The sequence below is a fragment of the Chelmon rostratus genome, chromosome 19, assembly GCF_017976325.1.
Source record: "Chelmon rostratus isolate fCheRos1 chromosome 19, fCheRos1.pri, whole genome shotgun sequence".
NCBI classification, from domain to species: Eukaryota; Metazoa; Chordata; class Actinopteri; order Chaetodontiformes; family Chaetodontidae; genus Chelmon; species Chelmon rostratus.
The window spans coordinates 22,252,053-22,268,793 of record NC_055676.1 but is presented as its reverse complement, the minus strand read 5'-3'; the positions used below and the strand labels follow the sequence as shown (position 1 = coordinate 22,268,793).

The 16,741-nt window shown below is 43.1% G+C and overlaps 1 protein-coding gene across 1 annotated transcript; it reads left to right on the top strand.

Moving 5' to 3' along the window:
• The first annotated feature begins 782 nt into the window (after positions 1-782).
• On the top strand, positions 783-16,550 carry LOC121623472 (rhotekin-like). Its single transcript, XM_041960745.1, has 13 exons — positions 783-800; positions 2,820-3,019; positions 3,548-3,594; positions 3,671-3,724; positions 3,841-3,958; positions 4,057-4,305; positions 4,405-4,499; positions 4,572-4,678; positions 4,771-4,899; positions 5,795-5,957; positions 12,398-12,496; positions 13,883-13,970; positions 16,244-16,550. Exons 1-13 carry the CDS (start codon positions 783-785, stop codon positions 16,248-16,250), a joined length of 1,374 nt encoding a protein of 457 aa, XP_041816679.1. The 3' UTR covers positions 16,251-16,550.
• The last annotated feature ends 191 nt before the right edge of the window (positions 16,551-16,741 follow it).

Sequence of the window (16,741 nt, the reverse complement as noted above, 5' to 3'; positions counted from 1 at the left end):
ACTGAAGCTGACGCTGTATTGTGACATACCAGCAGGATTATAAACCTGATCGTAGGGCTGGACGGTGATCGACCCCAGCCGTTAAGAATGTCACGTGTAACTTTGGATACTGACAAACGGTTGTGACGTGGTTGTTATCCCCCTGTTGCGATGAAGTCTTCTCTGACAGAACTCACACGGGACTGAAATGTAAGGCCGCTGACTTTTGATGAGCAGCACATGGCAAACAATCACTGCCTTCACAGCCCAGGTGTGCATCACAGAAGTTCCCTGGCTAGAGGAGCACTGCTGTATAAGCTTCTCAACCGTTGTAAGTGAGTTTGCTGCAGGATTGCATTGCATAGAAATGTACTGGGTCCAATCCACATACTTTACATTTGGTTCCAGATTCATAGAAACTCAAGAAACTCAAGTACTGCATGTTTTTGTAAAGCTAAAAGTACATTTTATTACAGTTAACTAGTAAATGCTGTTTACATTTTACAGAAACTACTTTAGATTAAATACCCTTGATTTATTGTACTTCTTAGGCTAAATAAATATCTGCTTTTAATGTGTTTTAAGATAGGCATGTGATTGCATGTGAGAATGAAAGACTCTAATCCCTCATGCTGCAGCTCTCTTGTAGTGAGGCTTTAGAGTGTTTTGATCTCTCTGTTGAGTAACTAACTGCTCTGTCTGCAGGTCCAGTCCAACACTCAGTGAGATTAGTCAGTCCACTCACTGTACTGCTGACTGCACAGAGACTGGAGCAGACCTCCAAGGTACCGCAGACAAGGAAAATGAATGATAACACCCAGGTTAGTGAAACAACATTGTTTTTTAAATGTTTTTTGGGCATTTCTGAATATTCATTATAGGTTGATCACATTGTGCTTCAGGACAGGAGTGCATGGATGATTCTGTTTTGTTTTCATGAAGCAAAATCTAACTGGTTTGATGAAAAATGCTGAGAGATTTGCACTTTAACAACTTGTTAACGGATGCCCTTGAATCTGTATACTGTGGTTCTGTGAACATACACAGATGATCACAGTCAATTTGCGCCCTTGATGCTATTTGAAAGCTATTATATTATGGCACAAACTATCCATTTAAGCTTTTTGCTGCACCAGTTGAGTGAAGTACAGGTTATGTAATTATGGGGGATATATTCAGAAGAAAAAATGCAACTTAACAGCAGGGCTAAGGCTCAGAAACATGACTGAATTATGCAACATCCTTCTGATCCCTAAAGCTGCACTTGACCTTACTTGCATGGTAAATGCAAGGTAAACCTCAAAAGACTGTGTCCAAGAATGTGGCATTAACCATCAGATAACACTATGTTATTATGTCCATTGTGAAACAAGTCTAAAAAGCTTATATAACGCCATTCATGTGAGTTTGTGTGTTATTGAACTGATGGTGGAAAAATGTTGTTGTCATAGAAAAATCACATCAAGTACAATTCACTTCTGGTCCATTCAACATAACCACATGCACATGGCTGTTTTTACAAGCTCTGAACACTGTAAAAAGACAAAAAAAATTAATCATTGGGACAAAATAATAATAATAATGTCCACAGAATGAAATAATAAAGCAGAAGAAGAAATGATATTGTATTTATAAGGCTATTGATCTGCTTCCATCTTATCAGCTCTAACACTGGACACATTTAAAATGATTCTAAATGACTTGGAAGCAGGAACATCTGGATGCAGATGTTTTGTATGTTTTTTTGATATTTTGTGATTCCTTGACTTTTTGTTTTCGTCTTAATTTGTCATGTTTGTTTTATGCCTGTGCAGATTTTTAAACTCAACGAGACAAAGGTTTAAAAAACAGATACCCTCCTATAAAAAGATCATTAGCAACATGCTACTAAGTGGATTATCAATAAGGAAAGAAGAGTTTCCCATTGCTCCATACACAGAATTGTTTTTCTTACCTGTCAGAGAACAATAGAGTATGTTGTTGCAGCCAGACAAAGGGAACATTGTGTATTGTGTTGAGGTTAAGTTCCAACAACATGCGGCTTGTCATCACTTTGTGATCGAACCAACTCACCTGAAACCAGTCTCATCTTCGTGCTCTGTGATGCATGAATTTAAGTGTCACCCCATGAGTTCTGGGCTCTTATGTAACAGATGTGGGTCAGTGGCATGCTAACAATGTGATGTTCAGCACGTGTTTACCATGTTCATCCCCTCAGCTTTGCATGTTAGAGCACATTTATCAAAGCAGAGCTGAGGTTAATGGGAATGTCATCAGTTTTGCAGATATTAGCTCATAAGCTAGTTGGACAAGGTCAAATTTTGACCTGATGTTTGATGACCTGTTTGTAACGACTTTCAAGGCAATCAGTCCAATAGTTGTCAAGACATTTTACTCAAAACCACCCGGTGTCATTAGAGGAAAAGTCAGGAGGTCAGTTAAATGTCTGGGAACCATGCATGTATGTGCAACAGGTATTACCAATCCATCTGGCCAGATGTTGAGCTATTTCACTGGATACATGGAAATTTGGACCCGTGCTGGGTGAAAAGTCAGAGATCACTTAAGTAATTAGGATGCATCCTCTGGGGACCATGAAATTTGGAAATTTTATAAGATTGGGTGAAAAGTCAGGGGATCAGCAGAGTCAGGAGGATTCTTCCTCGGGGGGGCATTACTGTCCAGGCAAAGTTTCATGGCAGTCCGGAAGTCAGATAATCCTCAGTACCATCATTAGAGCACTCTGATTTGTTAATCTTTCTTTAATTATAGTCAAAATGAAATGAATATTGATATGTTTGATTAAAAGAATGTTATTTTCTCCACTAATGTCGGAACAGGACGAAGAGGTGCTGAAGCAAATTGAGAGGGAGGTGCGAATGCAGGAGGGGGCCAGTAAGCTGCTGGCAGCCTGTTCCAGGAGAGAGCAGGCCCTGGAGGCCTCCAAGAGCCTGCTCACCTGCAACGCCAGAATTCTGGCCTTGCTCAGCCAACTACAGGGGATGAGGAAAGCTCAGATTCTGCAGAGAGCGGGACGCAGGTCAGGAGTGCAAGGACATATTGTATATGTGGGAACAAGTAGTAGATTTATTCCACTCATTGTGTAAGTGGAAGCACGTTGTTGAAGGATATGCCTCCTGTCAGCCACTAGAGGGCAGACAAGCTAACCTTTTCAATCCTTGGAGTGTTTTGTTCAGATGTGGGATTTTACCTGATTTATTGTGTTTATAATGCATATATGTGTGTAACATTACACATATACATAGTGAATTTACAAGCATAGACTCTGTATGCTATGGTGGACACTTAACGTTTTAACTGAATATAATACAATATGGTAGAATGCCAATATTATCATCATAGAACACAAGACAGTCCGTTTTTTTTGTGATTGTCTAGCAGATGTGTTCATTCAGCTGTCTTCTTCTTCTTGAGGCTAATTTGTGCTGTTTTGTACTGTATTCCATCAGTGTTCCTTTTATTTTGTCCCCCCCTGCACATACTAGACTGTACTGTACAGTGTGTATATGTGGCTTGTTGGATGGATGATCTACTTCTTTTACTGCAGGCCATCTGAAGACAAAGTGCCGTGTTTGGGAAAAGTAGCCCTTTCAGGTGAGCGTTAACAAAACACCCCTATAAGAATACTTTAACTTTTTATATTTCTAACTTTGTTATTTGTGTTCTGTAGACCTGCGAATCCCACTGATGTGGAAAGACTCAGAGTACTTCAAGAACAAAGGAGGTAAACCTGAGTGGTGTGATCAGGGGAACTGATGTGAAGGTCTCAGCTGAGATCAGGTGGATTGTAAGAGAGTTTAGAATCAGTTGCCTTCTTTGCTCGATTCTTTTTCCCTGCAGAGCTTCATCGCTACGCTGTATTCTGCCTGCTTCAGTGCGGCACAGAGATCCACAACACTGATCTGGTGATGGTAGACAGGACTTTAACTGACATCTGTTTTGAAGACTCTCTCATATTGTAAGCCAACTGTTTAGGCAGCTTTTTAGAGGTTCAGTTTTTGCCCAATCCCACTTTCAAGACATTTCATGCATCCTTGTGTGAATGTGTGCAAGCAGCAACGAGGTGGGCCCGGGGTTCCAGCTTCGTGTTGAGCTGTACAGCAGTTGTGTGGTGGAGGATTTCTCCTCGGGGGCTCTAGGACCCAGGAGAGTGAGCTGTCTGGGTGGCTCTCTGGGATGCTCCTCCGGGAAAAGGATCCGTGCTGCGTTTGAGTCTGCAGCGTTTTGTGGATCCATTTCCAGCGGAGGAGGTTTCGGACCTGTGCGAAGTGCGTCACCGCCTTTATCCCCTTACCTGTCTACACTGTGAGGATGACGCCCCTCCCTGAAACTCTAAAGGGAAATGTTTTAGAGCTGAGTGACACCTGAAAAAGACTGATTTTGCCCATTGCTTTCTGTCTGAAGGAGGCCTAAGTTTAACCTGCTGGCTCACACAACACTGAGACTCGAACACGTCCAGGAAGGTTTCAAAACTCATGATTTGTCTGTAGCAGCAACAGGTGAGTTATAAGTCCTCTCCTATCTTCTTCTTGTCTCTTCTCCTCTAATCCTGAATCTCTTTGCTTTTCCAGAGGACAGTCCATTCTGGTTGCCTCTGTATGGCAACATGTGCTGCCGCCTGGTTGCTCAGCCTCTGTGCATGATTCAGCCAGTCATAAGTGGCCAGCTCAAGGTTAAGGTGACTACATTATCATGTGTTATCCTGCTTTGTGATCTTTTAAAAATCCCATTGTCATTCACAGTATCACTCTCCTCCCTGCTCTCATTCAGCTTGGAGAGGACCTTAATTGCTGGAAAAATGTCTATGGGACCCTCAGGGGACAAAGTCTTCTCTGCTATCAGAGTCCAGATAACCTGGAGTCTGAGGACAAGCCATTACTTGTAATCCCCATCAAAAAGGTCGGTTCTAAATGAGAAGCCATGAATAAACAAATGGATTCATTTACAGTTTTTTTCATGTTGATTACAATAACAGGCCGAGGCCACCAGAGTGCACTGGTGATTTAATGAAAAACGTTCTCAGAGAGGAGGCCCTTTGTAACTGTTCCTGCTGTTCTGAGGCACTTGAACTTAGCTTTGGTGTTTGATTTTATACGACTTTGTACCTGTACTGTCATTGTACTTTTTCCTTCCATTCCATTCATCTGTCAGCTGCAGTTAATAGTTACTTTTGGATTTACATTGGACGATCTTAGAAGATACAATGCATATGTTTGCAACTGTTTTATCTTATGTTTACTTAGTGTCACATGGTTAAGATGTTTATGGGCTGTTAGCAGTGATTTCCTCTCTAAACCTCTCAGATTGTGTAATTTAGATGTGTTTAGATGTCAAATTATCTAATATTTCACAAAAAAGGTTGAAAAATGAATGCAGATTGGTGCAGCAGAACTTTTGTTTCATTAATCCTGTCACGATGCTCCAGATTTATCTTGTGACCTTTTGCAGGGGACTGACCCCTTAATGGAGAACCCCATGATTAAACTACCTTATTGTACATGATATAGTTAAATCATACAAAGAAATTGAATTCAAACGTGCTCCTGCAGCTGATATATCTGTAAAAGGATGTTTTTACCTGCAGCATTTCCTTAGACCTTCCGTTGAACTGCGGTTGAAGCTGTCAGCTATTAATATCTCAGTAGTGTGTACGGTAGCACTGTGGCTTCCTGTGATATCTGAGCTAAGGTGGATGTTTCTAAGACAACACACCTTTGGTACCTTTTCATGCTTATTCAAGCAAAACTCCAACCCGATCATCTGAATAATGATGTTGTGTGTGTTTTTCTGTCAGGATACCCTCGTCTGTGTGTCAGACGGAGGTCCTGTCCATTGCAAGAGTATATACGTCAGCACGCAGCACCAAGGCGAGGACGTGACCTACATGCTGACCACGCCTGCACCTGAAGACACGCAGTGCTGGACCGAGACCCTCTGGCAACAAGTCTACAACATGAGTGAGCCCTGGAAGAACAAAACTGACAGTGTAACCCATTAGCCTCTAACACTAGCCACTAGCACAGCTGTTGAGACTATATTTTGGGAGCCTGAGGAAAAGTTTGAAGTTTCTGAGTGAAACATTTTAAAGGTGTGAATTTAGGCTGTGGGCCAAGAAAAGATCAATTGCTGTAGTGTTGCCATTAATTATAATGGTTCTAGAAAGCGCTTTGGTATGCTGACACACCTCACGGTATGCACACAAATGAATCAACGTCAGATCTGCATCAAAGCATGCATGCAGGGCCGGTCCGGTACAGTACGACCCACATCGGCACCCAAAAACACTCACCTGTTCTTGTCTTGCTTCTAATTGTGCACCAAATTTTCCTGTAATCTCTCAAGTTTTTAAATCCTGCTAATTAACAAACAAACTGACATACAAACACAATCTGTTCCGGAGCCCTGCCATAAAAAGCTGCTTTTGTTGATCCACTAATGCTCATTTAATGTCTGATAATCAGAACTTTGTGCTCAACTTTATGGTTATTTTTGAGGCTTCAGTTAATGGTATGGATAAACTGCATTCCTATGACGTGTCTTTCTGTCAGTAGCCAGCAGCCTACCTCTCCAGTTCACTAAGTAACACGTTATATCTGGTTAGTTTGATGTGAGGAACAAATGCACGTGTGCTGCTGCAATTACAAGCACCAATTTCGTCTCTATCTATTTCTTGCTTGTAGAGGATATCACCGGAAAAAGAATCTGCGACAGGGTGGGGCATTCTGAAGCAGGTTAGGTGTGCAGCCTAAATTAGCCAGGTTAACAAAAAGCCACCTTTATGACATTTACAGCTCTGGCCAACATACCCCACTAACTAACCTCACTTTGTATAAAGCAAGATGAAAATGAAATGATTTTACTGGGGGCAGAATGCAACATGATGGCAGAAACCTCGAAAGCAATGGCTGTAATCTGCCATAAAATGGAAAGAAGAAGAAGCAACTGTGCACCATGAAGGAGCCAGAAGGGAAAAGGAGTACAATTTGGGGCATTTTTTTCTCAAAACGTCTTTTTCTCTACACAAATGAAGACATTTACACAATAAAACCATGCAGAAGAGACAAACTGGTGCAGCAGAATGCAGAATTTCTTGGACCCCTAGATCCTCCACTTAATATGGCTTCCTCAATGCTGAAAAAAAAGTACAAAGCCTACGTTCCTTAATCCACGTGGAACACATGTTATTTAATCCACTGTGTTCTGCAAGCACAAGGCAGCACATGCTTGTCCAATATCATCAAAACTGCAACAGACTGCAGTCATCACTTCAGACCGTCACTGTGTGCCAGGTTTTTACACGAGGCTTTAACATTTTCACACCAGCTGGAGCAGTTGCAGAGTGAAAAACTGATATTAATGTCTTAGTCTTACGTCTTCTGTATTTTCGTATAAACTAGTCCAAGTAACACTATTAAATGAAACAGCATGCATTCATGCTTCATTTTTCTCTTTGATCAACTGCAACTGCACAACACAGGTGAACGGTGTGAGAACAGCTTTATCTAAAGGAGCAGGAGAAACAAGCTACACTCGATTACAGCATAACTCAAACTCAGCCAAGTATCTATACTGGAAATGTCTGAGGGATTGCTTATGAGGGTTTGTATGCGCAGTTGAAAGCAGTCGAAATATATGTGCTGATACCTGCAGGACGGCATTCTTTCATGGCATGTTTGTGACATCAGTGATACCTGCCTGTCTTTTGATGTGTGTGACAGCTGTCTGATGTTGTACTCAGATCATGAGCTGTATAGCTCTGTACCTTATCATGTGCTGAACGAGAACAGAAGGTAAAAATGCATTTATCTCCTCACAGGTGACACGCATGCACATTAACCTCACACGCGTGACATACCTGTAAGACATTAACATGATAATGAAGACTCTGAAGCCTGCCTCCACCGTTTTGGAATATGAATATACGCAACTTAATAACCTTGGACCAGACAGCTCACACACAATTTGCCATATGTATTGTCTCCTGAGGTAGTTCTACTTATATATAGTAGACTACAAAGGAGCCGAAAGTCAGGGCCACAACTAATTTAGTAGAGCCTTATCTCACAACGTAGTCTCATTTTGTGTAATGTAAAAATTCTTAGAGCATGACCACTTTGAGTCATACAGCCAATGATTTAGTAGTTTTCTCATGCACATTCCCACTAATGTGACAACATACTGTAATCACCATCGTTAGAAAATGCAGCACTAGTTTCATTGACTTTTCCAGCAAACTTCAGCTTCCAAACTCAACAGAGCTGCAAATCTTGAAAAGAAAAAAAATGCTACCTCAAAACTCAATATATCAATATACTCAAAACAAATATATGTAACATCTGCACACTGTGGTGGTGGTGTACATATAATACTTATAACTGGCTTCTCTCCCATCAATACAGAGCCTCCTCTGTATTTTTACATTAAACGCATTTTTTTATGAATACACTGGTACATGTCTACACCTAGATGACATCAGGGGGTTGGAATATGTAGCCAAAGTGAAAACTGAACCAGTGTCAGGTTGTTAATTTCTATATCCTGACATGTTTTGTGAAAAAATGTCTCGCCAGAAAGTGCTCATGTTGACGTCAAGGCAAAGCACAACCACTCAATATTCAAGAGTTCCTGTGCACATCTGTTCATAAGAACTTTTTAATAAGTAAATAGTTAATTATAGTATAATATATATTAATCTTAATGCACATGCAACTATATGCATTAATGCAATAGAGCATCTCATTGAAAGTCAAGCAGTCTGCACACCTGTGTGCAGGAACACTTCAGCGTGCTGCATTATTCCTGTAATTTAAGTCATTAACTGTTATTAAAGTTGCATCTGAATGCATAGAAAGCATCCAGTGTTCTGCATTAAAAGGTAATTTACCTATAAATGTGTAAAAAAAAGCCTTTTTAATGTACTGTCGTCTGCTGCCAAGCGAGGTTGGAAAATGCGAGGCATGTTGCTCAAATTCATATTAAATGTAAATGTACATTTATATTGTTTATTATGCAAACATAACTTTCCTGTTGCATATGAAAGCGCTCTCTAACACTGTTCGGGTGTGAATTTATCAGCAGTAACATGGAAATGAGTTGTAAGTTTGTTCTGTGGTTTAGGTGCTACCTGCACGTCATTTCAGCCCCCATCGCCCCATCGACCTGCCGTCAAACCCGTCGATGAATCGTTGCTGGGGAGCTCTCCGAGGTGTGACATAGATGTGACATGCTTTTAGATGCTCAGTGAACGCAGTGTTAACACGGGAAAAGTGTTCTCGCAGCCTGTTACTGTAAATGTTAAATCCAATGATGCATAAGCCCTCAACTGTCTACAAAGGAAACGGGCAGCGTCACCTTTCACAGAACACTAAGCAGGCTCTGCTGTGGTACCACCGGCAAAATGTGTGTTCCTTCACTGAGCAGAGCCGGACTGGAGAGCTACCCGTGAGTGCCTGTTCAGGTTCAACCGCCCCGAGGTCATCCGGAATTACACTGCTGAAGATGAGGGTTGGGAGAGGGGCTGCTGACAGATGCACGGCTGGTGCCCGGTTGTGAGGTTGCCGCCTGTGGCGGAAACGGCGACCCAGACCCCCGTAGTGGTAGAGGTGGAGGAGGGTGCTGGGGGACGGCGGGAGAGAAGCCTGGTTGTAACGTCAACACGTTACTGGAGTCTACAAAGTTGCTAGTGGTAGCTGACTGTTGTAGTGTGGCTGCACCTGCTGAAATACAATTCTTAGACTGAGACTAAATACTTAGATAATATTTAAACCAAGCTAGCTGATTCCTGGATGGGCGGATCGGGCTTCCCGGGGCTCGCCCATCATCCAGGTTCTGAATCAGAGTGACCTTTAAGCTGACAGTGCCACTTTGGCAAAGGTCAAATGCAGCACAGTGACATTAAGAAGAGTGTGGTCACAGCACTGATGCATGTTTTGTCCTCATGTGCCATCGTCATTGTTTTTAAATTGCCCCAAATACCACCAGTCTGTTTCCAGAAAGTCGCACGCAGCAACCATTCGACTTCTCCAATCATAACAATGGATGAATCTTAAAAAGGGAGCAGAGCAGCAGAGCTGGACCTCTGAGCAGATTTTCTGACTTGATTTGTCAAGATCTGGGGATGAAGGTGGGGGACATGCTGCTTCAGAGAATTTCCCTCACAGCCGGGAAATCCGAGAGGCATTTCTTACAGCGCATATTTATGAAAATCAGAGGAGGTGACAATTATATTCTTGAGAGCCTGCTACAATGCAGCAATAATTATGTCGTCTTATGTGTCCACGAGCTGGTGCAGACAGCAACTACTTGAGAAAATTGTCACTCTGCCTGATTAAATCAAACAATCACTGTAGCTTGTCCTCAAAGTGAGAAACTTCATCCTTAATGAGTTCCTGCCTGTTTACTATCTTTTATCTGGGGGTGCATGTATTGATCACAAGCAGAAGTTTCAGTGTGGAGTCGAGGGGTCACATTCCACTTTTTTCCTTGCAATCTGTGATAGTATTATTAGTTCAGACATAGAAAATGTAAATGCCTCTGGGCTGCAGAGGCAGACTTCTATCTACCCTTTCATGGGAACTTTTAAAGTTTTTCATGCTTCTTTGACAGAAGATTCAAATTCCCCGGCCGCTGCAGCCACCAGGCATGACGAGGGAAGGGCAGTGTCTTGTTTTGCTGGATTATTGGGACTGTTGGGAGAGGGCGTCAGGCTTGATGTTTCTGAAACCGGGTCGCTAAGTGAGAGTGAAATCGTCCGAAGAATAGGGCCCAAAGGGTTTGAGGGCAATTGAGTCTTTTGGCAGTCTGGATGGAGACCAGTTCCTGGTCACAAACTGACTGACTGCCGGGACACACCTCCAACCTTTTTATCCGAACCGTCAGCCTCCACAATGAACTGATGAGGAGGGTCTGATGGGAGGAGGACAGGCGTTCACCTGGACACACTCGCCTCACATGCTGAAAAAAGTTGAAAAGTTGCCGCATAGACTTTTTTTTGTGTGTGTGTTCCTGAGTTTCGTTTTTGTTTTCATGAACTGGCTCGTGGGCCGGATCCAACTGTCTCACCCGGATGCTGGACCTTCCCCACCCATGGCTTACACCAATGAAAATGTCATTACCGAACACGTCCCAAAATTACCAAAAATGTCACGAAAGAATAGTTTTGTGTCAACTACAATAAAATTTTGAGCCATGCTTCAGGCTTTAATGCCCCTGCGTCCAAATCAGCAGGCTAACTCAAACCTCCACATTCAGTTTATGGTTAATGACACACATCAATTAGAAGCACCTGCACTTCAATTCTGCATTGCAGACTCAGTTTCTTTGTCTTTTGTGTCACGAGGTCACGGTGCTGTATGCTGAAAACGTCCACTCCCCATGCAGGAATGTGGAGTTTGAGCTGGTTCATGCGAGGTCCATGCCACACACCACTGCCCTGAATCAAGCCGTCACTTAATTTTCCACTGGTGTCGTCCTGAGTCCGAGCAGAGGGCAGGCGAGCACCAAGTTCAGCACAAGTTCATCAGCTTTCTGCGAAAAATGTAAAATATGTAGGTCATCATCAGGGCTCATCACCTCCGGGTTATTTTTGTAGCTTCTTCGTGCCACAGTGCATTTCTGAGGATGAAGACACGCAAAAAATCTTCTTTCATGAGCAAGATTGCAGGAGAAATTTCACGTTTGTGGTGAAAATGAGTAAAACGTGTGTGAACTCTTTGGGTGTTGTTTACTCTTTTACTATCAGCACAACACACCAACACCGGATTAGCTCGGTTATTTTTGGTAAAGAGACCTTCCTCAGACAACTGGCATGTGTGGGAGCCAATTCTTAGTACTTTCACTCATCAGTTATTCTCCTCCGCACCTGTTTTTGCACAGGTGTGCAAAGATCGCTTATCTTGTACGACAGTGAGCACATCTCCCATTACAGTGCTAATTAATTTGATTTTGTTTTTAATTAAAGGGGTTATTTCTGGAGTGTGTAGGAGCTTTGCTTTTCTTCTTCATCATCCTCATTTCGATGAGTTGCTGTTCTTCGCAGCTGCCGGCTCACAGTCTGCCCTGTGAAAGCACAGTTAGATTTAAAGCTGCAGAAGCACATATTTACCCTCAAGACGCCAGCACAGCATAAGAACAAATAATTATTTAGATAATTAGGTCTTCAATGTTTATATTTGAATAGGCCATGTGAACAGATACTGTATCATACCAACATCTATAACCAGATTATTCTGGTATGTGGCACAGGCATGACATCATCTGTTGTCTCAGATTGACAGAAGTATTACGATACTGCCAGCTTGCCAACGACTGTAAATACAATTTGACGGAGACAGAAGCTGGGAGTAGACTAATTCCTGACATGTGCTTTGAAAATGACTGCTTATGCTGTTTGTTGCAGGCCAGTGGAAGCAGTGCTGCAATCACCTCATGAAGATTGAAAAGCTGAACTCCAGGAAACTCATGACAGGGAAGCAGGGATCGCTATACCATGAAATAGGTAGTGTGACACAAGCAGAGGCTTTCACGGACCTTAGCAGTGGTTTTGCCTAAACTCACAGCTTATCATTTTGCAAAGGATTGGTTCTGTGTTTAATTTAAATATCTTCATTCATTTCTTTCCGTGTTTTAATCTGTTGGTGGTACTTCGTTGTCTCATCTGTCACAGCGAAAGACAAGTCTGCTGCATTAAAAATGCAGTGACGACTTTCCAACTCAGTCTACGAAACGGATCAATTAAAGCTGCAATAACAGGTTTTTTGGCCCGGTGGGTGCATCGCAAACGAGCTGTAAGCATGACATATTATCACATTTTAAGCAGATATGGCAAACATGTTAACAGGTGCGTAGTTACACATCCAGCAGACACTCAGCTGCCTTAGGATTCACGTGGAGTCGTGTTCGTATCCACCTGACGACTGAAAGTCCAGTATTTACTCTCCTTAAGCTCTGTTTTGCTCACCGCTGACCACTAAAGAAAAAATCTCTTTAGCTGCTAAATGCTCCACTACGTTCACCAGGCAGTCAATAACTTTGTCTGCTGTGTGTTGCTGGGCAGGTAGTGCACTATAGATTTTTGGAGGTTATTCGCTCAGAACAGACGCATGCCGCTGCCAGACAGCTGATAAAAGCAGTGAGAGTGAACCAAAACAGGAAAGTCCCTGGCCATAAATCCCACATAATGACGCAGGACTGAGCTGAGCAACGCTACAAGCGGCAGCTCTCACGAGCGATTACGGCCGATTTAATGCAAACTGAATCTTCACTGTGGCTGAAGCAGCACAAACGAGCTTCATGGGTCTGCTAATTGATCCGCAGTTAATGTGGAAATGAAAGGGAACTAACGGCTGCCACCAACAGCACGACAAAATATGCAGAAATCCCAAAAATCTGTGCGCAACTAAAACTTGCAAATAGGTAACTCAGGTTCTCATGACCTACTTGCACATCTGTCTCTGCATGTCATGAATTCTAACAATATAATGAAGGGTGAAATGTAAGGCCTCACTTGCATGCTTTGTGTTCATCTGTAGAAAGATGGAGTGACGCCTAAGAGCCGTCAAACAGGTTTGAGTAAATAGCAGGATGTAACAGATAAATAATGCTGCCCAACAATGGCCTGGAACAACGGGCCAGACGCCGATGACAGGAATAGGTGCATTATCTCCAACACCTGCTGACAAAAACCTCAGTCACGCTGATCAGAGAGTATATACCTGTATTCCATAGCAGCAACCAAGGGGACCAAATATCTCGGCATCTAAAATTTGGGTGTGTCATTCGAATAGGATTTTTTTTTTTCAGTTAAGGGCTTCAGCTGCAGAGTTTGATCTCTTTAAAACAATAAAAGTGACACCTGCTCCCGTCTGTGCTTCTTCTCTTTCAGTGACACCCTCCTCCCCCGGAGAGGGGCTCGTCGCTCCGGATTTATCTGCTGAAATCCGCACTTTGCTCTCCTCCTACTACAAGGAAAGGTGGGCCTCCCGCACGAGCAGACACACACTCCCCAAGCTATTCTCGTTTTTACCCACACTTGAATTTCCCGAAGTGATCGACTTCCTCCAGGTACATACAAAATCCTGCCCTGTGCTTGCCCCGACATGCATAATCGCTCGCTTGTTGTGATAGTTCAGCGAGGCTTCCATTGTGGCTGGAGGCGGTGCGACACGAAATAGGACGCGCCAGTGACTCCGAGGCACTGACTTCACAATGCACTGAAATGTCAGAATTTGACCCTCCCGGACTGACAAAAAGCGCTCAGTGAAAAAGCAAATTCCTGCCGCATACTTCAGATTCGTATGTATAGCTTTCAGTGCATATTTTTTTGACATTCCAGTGGATGAATATGTTGACAGAGGCGACAGATTTGTGAGCTTTGAATATGTGACGGCTTCCTGAGATCCCAGCTCCTGTCAGTCTTTACGTGCTGCGTGTCGAATGTTATGTCAGTCTGTTTCCTGTTGGTTCGAGGCGTTAGCTGCTCACTGAAATCACAACACAATCGCTGAGTCTGACTTATCAACAGGTTGTCATTATATATTAGAGTTGAATTCCTTGTTTGGTCTGTTTGATCAGTTCATCCATTCGCATGCGACAAGCAATAACAAACAATGACCTCGGCGGCAAACCGTTCTTCCTTGTGGCTCTTGCGGTTGGAGTCTGGTCTCAATCAATCAAATACCGCGGCTTTGTCACGCCACTCGGCGTCTCATAGCGATGCGCGAGGTACCCTTTGGCATCGGTATGAGACGCACCGGGCTTCCGACCAACGCCAAGCCATCCGATCTGTGGCAGAATTAGATGAGAACAGCGAGGTGACGTAGTAGAAAGAGCAAGAAAGTCCGCAAATTTAGGAGGGTGGGGTTGACGAATGAGACCGCGCCGCGTGGGAAACCTGAAGTAAACCGTGAAGTTTCGATGCCTGAACGGAACTGTGACCGTTTCACAACATGGCATCCACAGCACCACGCACAATGCTTCTGTCAGTTTGACTGACAGTTGCTTCACCCGCCTGAACTCGCATGTGATCTTGAAATAAGACGTACCATGATTGGTCGTGGTCATACGTGTAGTCTTGCCAATCACTGACCAAGACACAGCAAAAGTTTATGGCACTTCAGATTGTTGCCAGGATGTGTTTACGCTGAAGTTGGTTGAAAGCCCGGTGGGTCCCATACGGTCGCTAAAGGGTGCCCTGTGCGTCTGCATGTGACGCGGCGGGGCAAAACAAAGCGACACTGTTTGACGCTCTGGGAATGAGAACGGGTCGCGAGGTCATCACAGCTAAGCGAGATAACACCCCTTCGACTCCAACACATCATGGTCCTCCCACACAATGCCCTTTATGTCATCAAACACTGAATGTTTGCAGGTAATTTGACATCTTTGAATGTTCAAACAGTCAAAGTTGCAGGTTTAAGTCTGCACATAATGCACCTGGGTGTCAAATGCTACAGATATTGTTCAGGAGTGTCATGGTTTGTGTGCAGAGAAAGGCCAGAGATTGGTCAAAAGATGTCCTGGAGAACAGGTTTTACCGAACACTGATAGTTGATGAACGTGAAGTAAGGAGCTAACTGGGTCCTGCTTTTACAATGCTGGCTTTGTGAAACCGTGAAAGCCTCATGAATCTTCTTTTTCCACTGTATACTACGAATGTCAGACCTCTCTCTATTGACCATATAGCGTGCAGCAATTAGTTGGACATCAGCTAGGTGCTCGTTAGGCGGTGAGCTAGAAAGTGAGCCACTGCTGATCTTCAACTGATTTGCAGAGAATTCAATCAATCCCATTTCTTTGAATCTCAGAAAAATGATTTGCCACTAAGAGCAGAGAAAATAAGACTAGTGAAGGCATTTTTATATTGACTGTGAAGTTTAGGAGAGTTTTGTGGCATGAATATCTCACTGTTGCATTTGAAATGAAGCAGCAAAATAAATTTCCCCGATCTGATTGCATCTTGTGTCCTTGTGATTTCACCCGTTCTGGTAAGTAAAAAAAGACCGTGTCCTCATACCAATCATTCCCAGATAAGAAATTGGCAAACTCGCAGCTAACAATGTGGTTTTAACAGATATGTGCGTGAATAGTTTCGAGCGTCAGGAAGGTGTGAGTCACACGCCGTTTCGCTGCTTTCTGCTTTGCTTCTGGTTAATTTTACACAGACAGATGCCAAAGCAGAGATGGGTGGGGGCTGACAAAGTAAGGCTAAGACAGTCTGTCTCTCTCTCTGTCTGTTTTTTTACAGCTATTGATGACAGTCGCACTAAAGGGGTGCAGACCTGCTTGTGGTCACTGCGCCTGGTCAAGGAAACGGACACGGACGTGAAATATTTCCAGATCTTCAGAGGACGCATCCTTCTACCTCTCCTCCGTGAATCCTAACGTCCCAACAAGCAATATTAGTTAAAAAAAGGTAGCGAACAGAGAGTGGGAGCCTGAAAACTAAACTTTTAAATGCAAAAAAAATCTCACTGTACCAAGGTCATTTAATTCAGGGACAAGCACTAAGCAGCATAAATATTTGATGTTGTCTGATGCTCCTAAAGGTTTGCTCACATCAGTAAAGTAGTAAAATATGGCGGTATTTTCAGTTATGATCAGTTCTGCTGTCACGTCCTGTGCAGCCAGACTTTCATGCTTTCACACTGAACCTACAGAAGCAGTTTGGCCTGCTTGCACCTGCTGAGTCATGAGGCAAATAGTCAGAGAAGACTAATTTAAGTTGAAAGCACAGCTACCTTTA